Here is a 15300-nt window from a genome sequence, read left to right as displayed (position 1 = left end):
ACCTGCCAAACTTGTTCGTGCAGTTGTGAGAGCTCTGGCAGAAGATCGCCCGCAGATCCGGGCATCTCCTCTTCGGGACGACCCGTCAGCATACCTACAGATATAACTCTGTTAACCAGTTTCTTCGCCAAACTCTATAAAAGTTCGTTCAAGAACTTACTAAAATGTCGCGTCGAAGCCTCTTATTCTCCTTTACGGAGTCAACTAGCTGGACCCGAACATCTTTCAGTTCAATGCCCAGCCGGGTATTGGCATCTTGGAGATCGTTTTTCTCCCTCCTAACCCGCGTAAGCACACGCTCGCCAGCCTCTAGCTGTCGTTGAGCATGTTGCTCATCCCCTCGCACGATCCTCGGATTCACTCCGGGATCATCTGCAAAATCTATTGTTAGATTTGCATGCATGCCGAATACTAACTGGTACATGTCATTTCATTCTTTTCGATCAGGACAAGTATTACCAGATGGGGCCTTCTTGGACTCCTCCATTCCGACAATTGCGGCCTGTAGCTGGGCTTTGCACTCCTCCAGATCTTGAGACAACTGGGTATTCTTCTCCGTAAGAACCTACGCATATAATGATCCTTAAATCAATTGTGCCAACTGTTTCAAGTCTCAGGGCTACTGATATACATAATTATCAGATTTTCTTACCCGTATATCATTTACATACTGGTCTGTGGCTCTGGCAAGGCCATTTTGAGCAGCTCGGATGTACGCGCCTCCTGAGTTGAAGGCATCAAATGCCTCTTCGGATAAACCAGGGTCGTGGAGTATGGCCCGGCGACGCCTGTGATTCATGGCACTCTCCACTTCAGAATTTGTAGCGGACAGCCTATCCGGATCCTCTGTAGGAGGAACATCCGGTGTTGTCCCCACATTAGCATATGCCCCTAGGTCCGGCTCTAGAGTCCGGCTAGTGAAGGCGTGGCCGGCAGGCTCTCCTGACACGGTCCGGCCAACGTTTTTTCTACCAGGAACCATGGATGTTATTATATTTTAAAGATGACAACCATGGAGCAGGGTTTTTTTCATACCTCTACGATGGCGTCTCAGTCCTGACCGCCTTGCTTTTAACCCAACCCGGCTTCGGTGCCCCTTGTTGATGAGTCACCACGGGTTCGGCATAGCGCCCCGAGTGCCTTCCCTGTAAGACGCAATACGTGTGCGGTGGGTGAGGTGCAAAAAAGGGATCCTTCTCGGAAGTTGGGACTCCGGCTTTACTTACATGCGATGCAGGGAGCAGGCCAGGATAATCGGCTATGATGGCCACCAAGGCACCGTCGCAGCTTAACTGATAGAACGTCATGTCGACGAGCTCCACAAACATGTCCGGATCTTCTTCGAGTCCGAGGTCAAGGGCCCGGTCAGGGTCCTTTGGCTGTACAGATGGGCTGTGGACCTCCCCCACAGCTTTTCGCAGTTCTTGCTATGAAATAGCAAGGTAAATATTTATGATGAAGAATGCGGGAAGGTCTGGAGTAAAAGGTAGCAGCTCACCCAGTTTGGGGGGTTGTACATGGAGAATCCATCCCGTGGCTTAATGCGGATGAACTCCTCTTCCTCTCCTCTGTACAAATCAGACAGTATTTTCGCTAGAGAAGTGGCGGAGTCCGGACCTTTACGACCGCAACGGGTGGCATCGTCTTCTCCATTGAAGTGCCACATGGGTTTCCCCCGATACTGAACTGGCTGCACCCCCCGCATTATACATATTGACATAACCTTGACTATTGTGAGTCCTGATTTGGCCAGTGTTTTTATCCTGCCCATCAGGTAAAGGACCTCTATGTTATCTTCCTCCTGGGGACTCCGAGGGCGCCAGCTGCGGCGTTTCTTCAAAGGGGCATTGTTAAACTCAGGAAGGCCCATCCGAATAGGGTCCAGAAGGGGGACGTCCTCCATATAAAACCACTCCGAAGGCCAGTCTTCGGATGTCTTCTTCGGAGTACCGGCCAGGTGTCCGGTCCCCGCGATGCGCCATATTTCGGCTCTGCCCACTAGATATATTGGCCCCTCCTGTATGGGGTACAAGGCAGAATAGCCTCTTCCATAGCTCGAAATGAGCTTCGCAGCCCAGAAACAGCTCGCAAAAGGCAACGTAGCCGGAGATGTGTAATATGGAGGCAGGAGTAAAGTTATGTAGCTGGAGGCCGTAGAACTCCAGGAGCCCGCAGAGGAACGGATGGATTGGAAATCCGAGTCTCCTCAATAAGTAAGGGACAAGGCATACCCGCTCCCCCCTGGATGGGTTGGGAAAGCTCTCCGCTTGCTCCCCGCCATTATAAGTGGCTAGTCCGGCTCGGACGGGGGCCATATACGCAGGAGGGAGAAAACCCTGGGTCTGTAACTCTACTAATTGGCTGTGGGGGACGGAACACTTCTCCCAATTGCCTGGCTTAGTGCTACGGGGGCGAGAGGAGGAGCTGCGATGGTCGGCCATGATGGGATGGACTTTTCCAGGCACGCTCCGATGGATACTCGCTGTGGGAGGATGGTGTGATATGGATCTGAGGATCCCCGACTCTTTAAATAGACGATTTACTTACATGGTTAAGGTGGAAAATGTAAAAATGCCCCGACTTCTCACATTCGCTCGACACGTGGAAGATAGCCATTATTAAAGCACAGAAGCCGAGGAGAGCAACATTCATGGGAAGCCGGACACTACTCGTTACGACAGGTACTCGGGATTTGGAGAAGAACCCGCCTTGCAATGCCGAAGACAATCTGCGCGCTGGACTCATCGTCATTGAAGCCTGGTTCAGGGGCTACTGAGGGAGTCCTGGATTAGGGGGTCCTCGGACAGCCGGACTATATACTTTGGCCGGACTGTTGGACTATGAAGATACAAGATTGAAGACTTCGTCCCGTGTCCGGGTGGGACTCTCCTTTGCGTGGAAGGCAAGCTTGGCAATTCCGATATGTAGATCTCCTCCCTTATAACCGACTCTGTGTAACCCTAGACCCCTCCGGTGTCTATATAAACCGAAGGGTTTAGTCTGTAGGACAACAATAATCATAATCATAGGCTAGCTTCTAGGGTTTAGCCTCTACGATCTCGTGGTAGATCAACTCTTGTAATACTCATATCATCAAGATTAATCAAGTAGGAAGTGGGGTATTACCTCCATCAAGAGGGCTCGAACCTAGGTAAACATTGTGTCCACCGCCTCCTGTTACCATCAGCCTTAGACGCACAGTTCGGGACCCCCTACCCGAGATCCGCTGGTTTTGACACTGACAACGCACACATAGACACGTTGCACCAACACACCTGAATATTAACAATTTTTCCAATCATGATTTTTCAGAAGTAGAACTGGTATGTTTCCTCAAAGTGTTCATCATCACAGCCATGGTCAAAACAGAACACACAGTTCTAAAAGAAGACCATTGAATCTCACGGCAACCAAACTAAAATGACAAAGCACCACTAGTGCAGCCCATGTGCTTTTTAATTATCTAAACTGCTCAATATCATCACTGCAGCATTATTTCAGCTCATATGTTTTTCAATTAGCAAAATTTCAAGACTAGAAAAACAATTTAGAAGGAAATGAATGGCACCAGAGGAAAAATTTGCATCTTAGAAAAACTTTACAGATTCGTCTTCAAAGGCCACACGCACACATGGTCCTTACAAAAAGAACTAAAAAGGAATAAGATGCACACAAGCAATGGTAGTTTAGCTTTCCCGCACATTTGCAGCGGTGATAGCTCACTGTATTTATTCATTAACTAGAAACTAGAATTTCTAGTTAATCGAAGAGATATATGTGCATGATACTACTGGATTGACCGGTCAGCCATGCAAGATAAAATAGTTCAGAAATCAACATACAACACTCCCTTCTCTCCCATCAGATGTGCATCCTATGGGTATTCAGTCATATTTTATATGAACTATAAAAGGTGGCGGCTTTTTTATGGCTCAATGAAAGCTAGGAAGACCATCAACATGATATACAGGTGACATATCCTCACGAATAAATGGAAGCCATTTAATCCGTACAAACTTGAGCAATCTATTTCAATAACACATTCCTATTACTACAATAAAAGTGTGTAATTAAGATGTTTTCTGGACGATGATTTCCCGCATATTTCCAGCAGCAGTATTTTCCCACATAATTCTCAAGGAAATAGATTTCCCACACATTTGCAACGGTGATAGCTTGTTGCATTTGTTCATTACCCAGAAATTGGAAATTCTAATTCACTAGCAATATATGGAGGATACCACTAGATTGACCCTGTCAACTGTTGATTAGCTCAAGAAGGGGAGAGAAGTCTGGAACATTGAGGATTGACCTTATCCTTCCATCCCTCTATGGGAGTAGTATATACAAGGTGAGTTTTACATTTTCGTCCCTCTATTCTTGTTCATGTCACTAGTAGGTCCTCTCAACACTCCCCCTCAAGATGGGGCAAATATGTCTATGAGCCCCATCTTGTTACATAATTTCATATAATTTACAACACTAATAACTTTGGTTAATACATCAGCAAGCTGATCACCTGTGTTGACAAAGCTAACTTGAAGAGTTCCCTCATCTAGCTTCTCTTTGATGAAATGCCTATCTATTTCAATATATTTCGTCCTATCATGCTGGACTGGATTATTTACTATATTTATTGTGGCTTGATTATCACAGTAGATCTGAAGAGGGCCCCCTTTGTACAATTGTAGTTCAGTAAGTAGTAAGCGTAGCCATACTAATTCACATATTCCAGAGACCATGGACCGTAACTCTGCTTCAGCAGTAGACCTGGCCACTACACTTTGTTTTTTGCTCCTCCAGCTAACCAAATTTCCTCCAACAAAGATGCAGTAGCTAGAAGTGGACCTTCTATCATCACCCAGCCCAGTCAGCATCTGTGTAACACTCTATACTGAGATGTCCAGAATTTGAGAATAGAATTCCTTTCCCAGGGCATCCCTTTAAGTATCTCAAGATTCTATATGCAGCATTTAAATGTGTAGATCTTGGGTCATGCATATATCTGCTCACAATACTCACAGCATATGCAATATCTGGCCTAGTATGGGACAAATAGATTAGTCTCCCTACCAGCCGTTGATACTGACCTTTATCAACAGGATCACCCATATCTGCCTTAATTCGATGGTTTGCCTCAATTGGTGTAGAGGCAGGTTTACAGTCTAGCATTCCGGTCTCAACAAGTAAATCAAGAACATATTTCCGCTATGAGAGATATATACCTTGTGATGAATATGCAGCTTCAATTCCTAGAAAGTAATTTAGATGCCCAAGATCTTTTACTTCAAATGCTTTTGCTAGCATTTTTTCAACCTTCTTATCTCCTCATCATCATTACCTGTAATAACAATGTCATCAACATAAACCACAAGAATTGTAAGTTTACCATGATTACTCCTGAAAAACAGTGTATGATCAGCATTGCTTTGCTGATAGCCAAGTGAGCGGATCTCCTTGCAAAACTTCCCAAACCAGGCCCTTGGTGATTGCTTGAGTCCATATAATGATTTTTTAGTCTGCACACCTTACCCTCTGTCTCCTTACTATTAAACCCCTATGGGATTTCCATATATACTTCCTCTTGCAAGTCACCATGTAGAAAAGCATTCTTAACATCCATCTGAAAAAGATTCCACTTATAATTCGCTGCTACTAAGATCAGGGTTCTAATAGTATTCATCTTAGCCAGTGGGGCAAAAGTCTCATCGTAATCCACTCCGTATGTTTGACTATACCCTTTTGCCACTAGTCTGGCTTTATATTTCTCTATTTTGCCCTCAGGTGTTTGCTTTATGGTGAACACCCACTTATAACCCACAACTTTCTTACCTACAGGAAGTATAGAGAGTTCCCAAGTATTATTCTTATCGAGTGCACTCATTTCTTCAACCATTGCTGCTCTCCACCTTGGGTCCCTTACTGCCTCCTGCCAATCATGTGGTAGTGGTGCCATCAAATCTAGAGCAACTATAAATGAATTGTATTGATGACCCATAGAGGAATATGAAACATAATTGGAGACATTGTAGGGTGACATTCTTGATGGAAATTTCCCAGCAGTTAATCGAGGTTGTTTTCGGTGGGCAATGGGTATATCTAGATCGTCCAATGTAAGAGCATTATCATCACATGACGGAGTTACCTGTGGAGCCTGAGATGGTAATGGTGGGTCTAGTGTTGAGTCATTCGCATCAGGCTGCTCCACTCTGGATGGTGTTCTTTCTGGTTCATAGGCTTCATGGTGAGGCTCCAAAGAATTTACTTCCTCCCCATGCATCTGTTTCTCTTTTGATTGTCGCCTTCTTGTATACACTTGGCATTCCCTTTCTTCGTTTGGTTTTCGCCATTGTTGTACCTCATTTGGTGTATCTTGTTCCCTTCCTTCAGCAGGTATCACTCCAATAATCATCTTTTGTGATGTAGCATCAGTGTTCTCCACTTCTATATCTCCCCCTGTCTCATAGTCTGCATCTAAAAGGTCATCAGTAAACGAATCGGGAAATACATCAGATAAGTCAACTGATTCCCCATAAAATGGTTCATGTTCACGAAACACCACATCCATACTCACAAACATTCTCTTCTCGGATGGGCACCAACATTTATAGCCCTTCTGTTTACCAGAATACCCCACAAATATACACTTTACTGCTCTTGGATCTAGCTTCCCAACCGAAGGCCTATAGTCCTTTACAAAACATGTACACCCGAACACCTTTGGTGGAACTACATATGTAGTTCTCCCAGTGAGACACTCTATTGGTGTCTTGTAGCCAAGCACCCGAGAAGGCATCCTATTCATCAAATAAGCTGCAGTCATCACTGCTTAACTCCACAAGTACTTTGGAATATTCATGGCAAACATTATGCACCTTGCAATTTCTAAAATATGTCTGTTCTTCCTTTCTGCCAAACCATTTTGTTCTGAAGTACCTGGCAACTGGTTTGATGGATAATTCCAAAGTTTGACAAATATTCATCAAAGTCCCCATTCACATATTATGTGCCATTATCAGTTTGTAACACTTTCACACAAGCACTATATTGAGTCCTAATCAGATTATGGAAATCTCTAAAGCATTCAAATGTTTCACTTTTATGGCGTAACACATAAACCTAGGTAGTTCTAGTGCAACAGTCAATGAAAGTGACAAAGTAGCGATAACCATTATTAGATGTCACTTTGCTAGGGCCCCACACATCTGAATGTATAGTTTGCAAAGGCACATCACTTCTATTATTAGATGATAAATAAGAGCTCCTAACTTGCTTTCCATACTGACAAGCATCACACATTAGTTGTTCTTTACTAATTTTACAATAGAAATTAGGGTAAATCTGACCCAAAATAGCAAAAGAAAGATGTCCCAACCGACGATGTTGAAGTAGGAATTCTTCTAGTGACGAGGGAGACACTGTAGCAGCCACTGCAGGAAATATATTACTATCCAAGTAATATAACCCATCGCGCATGCTCCCTATCCCAATCTCTTTTCCAGTTCCAAGTTCCTGAAAAATACACCAAGTGGGGAAGAATATTGCAGCATAATTTAGCTCTCTAGTGATGCAGCTTATAGATAGAAGATTAATTGGGAATGCTGGAACATGTAAAACTGAACATAATGACATATTTGGGCTGCATTTGACAATTCCAGACCCAACAATGGCTTGGGTTGAACCATCAACCAATTTCACATTTTCCTTTTTAAAAACAGGAATATAGTTGGACAACTCCCTAATAGAACCAGCCATATGTCTCGAAGCCCCTGAGTCAATTAACCATTGTGCACCAGCTGCAAGATAATCAGTACACATTACAGTATGAGAATTATTACCAAAAAAATTTGCTGATGAAGAGGATGATGCATGTGACTCCTGAGGCTGTTCAACACCAAGATTTAGGTTCTTGAATTGACGCCACTTCTCTAGCTCATCGGGGGTTATCTCAATGCTCAATTTCTGAGACACTTCCTCGGCATTTGAAGTGTTTGCTCTTCTGGGAAACAACATGCCTCTTCCACGGCCACCACATGAATCAAATAATCTGCCTCTGGCTCTACCTCGCCAGTCCTGGCCTCTACCACGACCTCCTCCCATCAATTTAGGGCAGCCTGCCACAAGATGTCCTGGTGATCCACATTCAAAACATTTTCTTTCACTGTTACCTGCTCCTGTTCTTTGGTATCTTCCACCTCCTGCAGCCAAGAAAGCTGAGCGCCTTTCCGTTACTCCCTGTGAAGTCGATCCTGCTGTCTCCAACCTTAGCCGAGTTTCTTCACTCACTATTGCAGAAATTGCTTGCTCAAGACTTGGTAGCTTCCCACAGCCATATAGAGCTGCTCTCCTATTTTCAAACATGGGATGGAGCCCATTTAGGAAGTCTCTAACACGTCTCCTCTCAGTCCACTTACTATGCTTCTCAATACATTTCCCACACTCCATTTCAACTGGATCATAGTAGTCCAGGTCACTCCACAACCTTTTAAGTTCAGACACATATTCCACCACTGTTCTCTCACCTTGGCTCAGCTCCTGCAACTCCTTTTGAATTTTGCATGCTAACATCTCATTTCCCACTCCTGGATATGTGCCTTTCAGGAGCCTCCAAATCTCTGAAGCATCTTTGATTCTCTCAACCTGCTTTGCAATCTGAGAAGACATCGAACTCAGAAGCCATGCCCTGACCAAAGCATTGGTTGCTCTCCATTTTTGGCCTTCTTTTGAATCTTCTTCCTCAGGTTTCTCTACTGTCCCAAGGATGTATCCTTCCAATTTCCTTGAAACCAGGATGGTTTCAGCATGCTCAGCCCAGCTTACATAGTTCTCAGGACCCTCTAACTTCACATGTGGCATCTGTAAGGGATGTATCTCCTCCTTTATTTCAACCTCTGATTTGGAGCTGCTAACTTGCTTGCTGATTGCATCAAATAGAGCCCTGTATTTCTCATCCATCGCTCGCAATACAGCCGCAAGCTCACCGGAAGTAACTGCTGGGGCATCACTGATTTCAGCCATCTCCTCTACACGCTGCACTTCCACTTCTCAGATTCAAGCCTCTGCACGCCGCACTAGCTAGCCATCGGCTCCTTTCTCCTCCCTAATCACACCACCAGCCTGGGCAACCTCCACACGCAACCACACAAACAGCGAACTCACCCGTGGTAAATCAGACCATTGCTCCTCGCCGCCTTGTTCCTCCCAGCACCTCCTTCACCGCCGCAGCACTCTACTCAGTTCCGCCACTGCACTGAGTCGCCTCACGGGCCCAGGTCGCCCTCCTTCACAGCGCCGTTGACCACCAGCACCACCACCAACTTCCACCGCCTCCGAACCCACTCAACGCCGTTCCATGGCCGCCACTGCCTCGCCGGAGACGGGTGGCTCTGATGCCATGTTGATTAGCTCAAGAAGGGGAGAGAAGTCTGGAACATTGAGGATTGACCTTATCCTTCCATCCCTCCACGGGAGTAGTATATACAAGGTGAGTTTTACATTTTCATCCCTCTATTCTTGTTCATGTCACTAGTAGGTCCTCTCAACATCAACCATATAAAACAAAACAATTCACAACCTTCTCTCCCATCAGATGTGCATCCTGCTCGTAACCGGTCATACTTTAATTAGAGTACAAAAGGTAGCGACTTTTTTATGGTTCTATGAATGCAAGGCAGATCACCGACAAGATATACAAGTGACATATCCTCATGAATCAATGTAAATCAGTTGATCCATTCGAATTTGACCAATTTACTTCAATAAAACATTCCTATTTTACAGTAATACAAATGTGCTATTAAGATAAAACTGGAGTTCTCAAATGATGCTTTCCCATTTCCAGCATCGATAGTTTTCCCGGGTAATTCTGGCGGTGGTAGCTTTCCTGCACATTTCCGTCAGTGACAGCTCACTGCATTGCATTGTTCAACGTTCACTGCCCAGAGATTACAATCCACTGGAGATATATGCAGGACACTAATGCCTGGTCAGCCATGCAAACAAAACAATTCACGAATCAACATACAAGACTCCCCTACAAATAACCTTTTTCTAGTGTCAGATGTGTATCCTATCTGTAATCACTCATTTCAAAATAAACTGCAAAAGGTGGTGGTTTTTTATGGCTCAATGCATGGAAGGCAGATCACCAACAGGATGTACATACACTTTTGCTTCGGTACACCCCCCCTAAACACAAGGACGGTTCAGATTAGCCCATACCTCTTCATAAGTAGGGGCATGATAGCCATTTTTTATAAACTCTTCACGTATACGCTGTACTTTTTTTTAAATCACGTGTACGCTGTACTTTTTTTTAAATCACGTATACGCTGTACATTAACGGACGTGCACACACTGCCGTGCTGGGCTGGCCCATTCAGCACATTCATCATTTCTTTTTTCTGAAACCGCACCGTGCTGGGCTGGCCCATTCAGCACATTCATCATTTCTTTTTTCTGAAACCGCAAAAAAAGGTGCTTGCTGCAGGTTTCGAACCTAGGCCCTTCAACAATTTCTGGTTGTTTTTTCTTTTCTTTTTTTGTTTCTTAAATGCTACGTAAGTTTTTTTATACTTAAAATACAACACTGGAAAAGCACAACATTTTCTGGTTGTTTTTTCTTTTCTTTTTTTGTTTCTTAAATGCGTGAAGTTCTTATAATTCGTGATTTTTTTAATCGAAAATGACGAAAAAGTTTCAAATTCTTGAATTTTTCTTTCAAATCAGTGAACTTTGTCCCCCAAAATTGATCAGTTTTCTTCACAAATTCGTGAACTATTTCGCAAGTTGGCAATTTGTTTTTGAAAATTGTTGGTCTTTTTTATAAATTGATGGACTTTGTTTCTAAATCAATGGATTTTTTTAAAATTTTGTTAATTTTTTTTCCAAATCAATGAACTTAATTTGAATTATTGATGAACTTTTTTCAAAATCAATAAAAGAAAAGAAAAACAAAATAATATAGAAACCCATGTAAAAACTGAAGAAAAAACCAGCCCGGTTGAAAAGGAAAACCACAATCTTTCTTTTTAGCGTTATATTTGATGCACTACAAAAGATGGAAAAAGGAAACTTAGACCATGATCAACGGAGGTGTTCGAGTAGGCGAGATGGCTCCGTCTAAGAGCACGTCGTTTCCCGACATGCTTGAAATGGCCCAAAAAATTTCATGCCTTGTATGACCAATTCAAGGCACCATGCCAAGTTGTTTTGGTTTTCGACAAGTTTTGTATTTTCCGTAGTTTTCTCAGTAAAAAAAATGCTTGATAATGGGCGGCCGTGTCGCAACTTGCATACGTTGTCAGAAATCGTACAAACCTGGCATGGATGACTGCCATGGTCATGCCCACCTGCTTAAAAAGGTTGGGGTCATTTTAAGAATCTCCAAAAGTAGACCATGTTTAATGAAGGGTGTACGGGTTGGCTAGAAGGCTCTACCTGAGGGTGCGTTGTTTCTCAACATCCTTCGAAAGGCCTAATTTTTTCCACCTCCTTCTATGATCAAATCATGGCACCATGTCAAGTTGTTTAAGTTTTCTACAATTCTTTCGTTTTCTAGAGTCCTCTCGATGAAAACAAGCTGATAAATGGCCGGACGTGACACAACATGCATACGTTGTGGGAAATTCATTCAAACCCGGGATGGATGCCTACCATGGGCATGCCCGCCTACTGGAAAAGGTTGGGATGATTTCATGCATGTTCAAAAATAGATCATGTTCAACAGAGGGTGTTCGGGTAGGCGAGAAGGGTCCATTTGAGAGCATGTTTTTGCGGCATCCATTAACTCACCCCAAATCTTCCCATGATCTTATATTACCGGTTAAACGCACCATGCCAAGTTGTTTTGGTTTCGACAAATTTGACTTTTCCGGGGTTCTCTCGGTTAAAAAAGGTAGATAAATGGCTGGACGTGTCGCAACTTGCATATTTTCTCGGAAATCATTCAAACCTGGCATGGATCCTTACCACAGGCATGCCCCTTGCCTGCAAAAGTTGGTGTCACTTAAAAAATGTTCAAAACTAGACCATGTTCAATGGAGGATGCACCCGGATGGGAATGGCCATGGTAGGCAACCATGCTAGGTTAAACAATTTTCGACACCGTATGCAAGTTGCAACATGTTCGACCATTTTATCGGTCTTCTTCTACAAAGGAAACTCCAGAAAATGCAGAATTTGTCGAAAACCAAATGAACTTGGCATGGTGCCTTGAATTGCTCGTAAAAGGCCATGAAAAAAATCGGATCCATTTCTTCATCATTTTTGGTGGGGAAATTGGGGCCATTTCAAAGATGTTGAAAAATAAAGTGCTCTCAGATGAACCGTTCTAACCTTACCGAATAATCTCCGTTCAACATGGTGTTTTTTGGACATCCTTGAAATGATCCCAACTAATAAATACAAAGGGATAAAATTGAAAACAGTAAGTGTTTTTTAAAACATTTAATAAATATTTTATATTTTTTTAAATCACTAGTTTAAAAAGTTAGTTAAAACTTGTATTTTGGTATTCAAAAAAAGAGATAAATGAATTAAAAAAAATAAGAAATCAAATGAAAAAATAGAAAAGAAAATAAAACGCTTAGGCCTTGGCCCAACTAGGCGACGACATTGCTCTCGTCGGGCACGTGTTGGGCCGGTCCAAGAGCTCGTGGATTTGAAAAGTTCATCAATTGTTTTAAAAATATTCATGGATTTGAATATTTTCACAAAAATTCAAAACAAAGTTCACTATGAAATTTGCAAAAAAGTTTTCTCGGTCTTGGGAACCTCGGGTTCCCAGCTATTTTTTTCCTGTTTTGGGACCTTCTCAAAGGTCGTGAACCATGTTTTTCTTTTTCTTTTTCTTTTTATCTTCTCTCCTGTTTATTTTTTTGTCTTCTTTGACTTTTTGTTTATTTTTTAAAAACTGTTCGTATTTTGACATTCTGAGCATGTTTGAAAGGCATGGACATTTGTTTTGAAATTTATGTACAAATTTAAAAAATACAAATATTACTATTTTATGAACAAAACAGGAAAACTAGATACCCTAAAGAAAACCGTGCAAAAAAAAAGAGAGACGTAAACTAAAGAGTGGAGGTGCTGTGTTTTTTTCATGGTGTTATGTCTCCCGCACAAGAAGTGGAAAACAAGCCAAGAAAGCAAAAGTGATGTGCTGTCTAGGATGGTTTGTGTTGTTACAAGTAGTGCGTGAGGGCGCTGGTTCGAATCCAGCCGAGGGCATCCATTTTTAAAAAATTAAAACTAAAAGAACGTAAATGGGCTGAGCCCATAAGGGAGGGCTGTTCGCCGGGTATCGTACGAACCTACAGCGTATATACTTTTCTATGTAGAAAAGTGAATACAATTTGTGAAAAGTCCATACTACCCTTTATACGTTTTGTGAGGGGGGGTGTACCGAAGCACTTCTCACATACATATGAGCTATCCCGAGAAATCAATGGAAGGCAGATCTCCCACCAGGTGCATCCTACTCGAAATCAGTCATATTACCGAAGATAGGGGGCTTTTTTTTGGTTCAGTGAATGCTTTCAAAGTAGATCATGAACAGGATGTACATGTGACGTATCCCCACGAATCAATGGAAATCAGTTAATAATCCGTACAAGCAAGACCAATCTAATTTTTTAATGAAGATTTCCCACGTATTTCCAGCAGCTATATCTTTCCCACGTAATTCCGGCTGTGTTAACTTTCCCTCGCATTTCCAGCGGTGATAGCTTACTGCATTTTTCAATATTCATTATATGTAAACATGTGAACCAAGTGTTCGAGTGTTTTAGCCAGTTCATCAGTTTTCAAGCGCCGCGAGAAAGCCTGATTTCTATCCTAGAATTTGTATGTACTAATAATGTGCTAAGGTAATCAATGGACCCTAGAAGTGTTCAAAATATATAGATACCCGTGTGGCAGGAGGAGAGAGAGAGAGAGAGAGAGAGAGAGAGAGACTCACAGTGGAAGAGAGAGGGGGGGTGTCCTTGCATAGTTAGATAAGCCAGAATCATCACAGCAGCCTCCAGTTCCACTGTGAGCAGTAAGAGATTGTTTGGTCCACGCCAATAATTTGGCACAGGGTTTCGCCGCCAGCAACTCGCCAACGCGCGGGCATCCAAAGTGCACAGGGCGGTTCTCCTGCAAATCCATGCCAATTGTTGTTCCGTCAGATTTGATCATTTGCGAGCGTCAACTTAAAAAGCAGTCGTCTAGAACACCATATCTTGCAGTTTGAGGATGCAATTGAAAATTAGGGTGGGCAGAACAGCAAACCTCTTCCAGGAAAGGGTTTCCACTCCAGGTCGAAAACAAGGAAGACCATCTGAAACAATTTTCTGTCCCGGCGTTGGCTTCCAGAGAAAGGGTTTGATTGATCTGTTAGTTCGGTTTCAGTTTCTTCATGGACAGTCATCTGCGGAGAATCTGATTGATCGAACCAAGTCTAGCATGTAGACCTCGGAAAAACCAAGGCAAATCTGGATCACGAATGCATGCATGTGCATCAACAAAACTGAGAAGTACTCATACATCAACGATTATGACTCAATCATAATAGGGAAAAATATAACATCTTTCAATCTACAGCATCTACCTAGAAAAAAAACTTTATTCGCACATCATAGAGCAAAACAACACATATACTTTGTTTGCACCCAACTTAAAAAGCAGTCGTCTAGAAAGCATCCACATGTAGCAGTTTGAGAATGCAATTAATCATTAGGCTAGGCAGAGCAGCAAACCTCTTTTGGGGAAGGGAGACCGGACCAGATGCCTTGATGCTTTTTAGTTTGCATACAATCTCCATTAGCCTCTTGTACTGACACATCAATGAAATCAAGGGTGGAAGCCCGAGAGTAGATCCTTACCTCCTTCTTCCAGACTAAGAGCAGTCCACCCTTTCTTCCATCTATGCTTGGTTCCACAATCATCTCATCCATACCTAATTTCCTCTTCAACGCTTCTGCCTTAGAGTCATCCAGATGCATTTCGGATAGGAAGAACGCATCGGGGCTATGCCGCCTCTGGATATCTAGAAGCGACCGAATTGTTGGGGCACCGAGAAGACCCTAGCAATTCCAGCTAATCAGTTTCATTGCTGTCAATTACTTCAACAAAATTCTCCCGATCATCCAAAAAACAGCAGACGAACAAGCCAAACAGACGTACATCCAAACCCTAACTCACAAGGAGCACAATTGACGGAGAGCAAGACTGCACGAACCTTGCCAAGAGATCGGCCAGCACTGCATGATAGGAAACCGATCGCTGTTGACACCAGCGCCGAGACAAAACACCGAT

The 15300-nt window shown here is 43.1% G+C and overlaps 1 protein-coding gene across 1 annotated transcript in view; it reads right to left on the bottom strand.

The window, feature by feature from the left end:
- Window positions 1-9018, bottom strand: part of LOC147974339 (uncharacterized) — a 40705-nt gene extending 31687 nt beyond the window's left edge. Inside the window, exons 1-3 of the mRNA XM_087520015.1 lie at window positions 7839-9018; window positions 7466-7512; window positions 6359-6616 (exon numbers count right to left, since the gene is read on the bottom strand). Of these exons, the coding sequence (XP_087376141.1) occupies window positions 6359-6616; window positions 7466-7512; window positions 7839-9018 (1485 nt within the window). The remainder of the gene's footprint in view (window positions 1-6358; window positions 6617-7465; window positions 7513-7838) is intronic.
- Between the last annotated feature and the right edge of the window lie 6282 nt (window positions 9019-15300).

Source organism: Triticum urartu, chromosome 4A (assembly GCF_056163025.1).
Source record: "Triticum urartu cultivar PI428250 chromosome 4A, HENAU_Tu73, whole genome shotgun sequence".
Taxonomy (NCBI): domain Eukaryota; kingdom Viridiplantae; phylum Streptophyta; class Magnoliopsida; order Poales; family Poaceae; genus Triticum; species Triticum urartu.
This window is presented reverse-complemented; position numbering and strand designations above follow the sequence as displayed.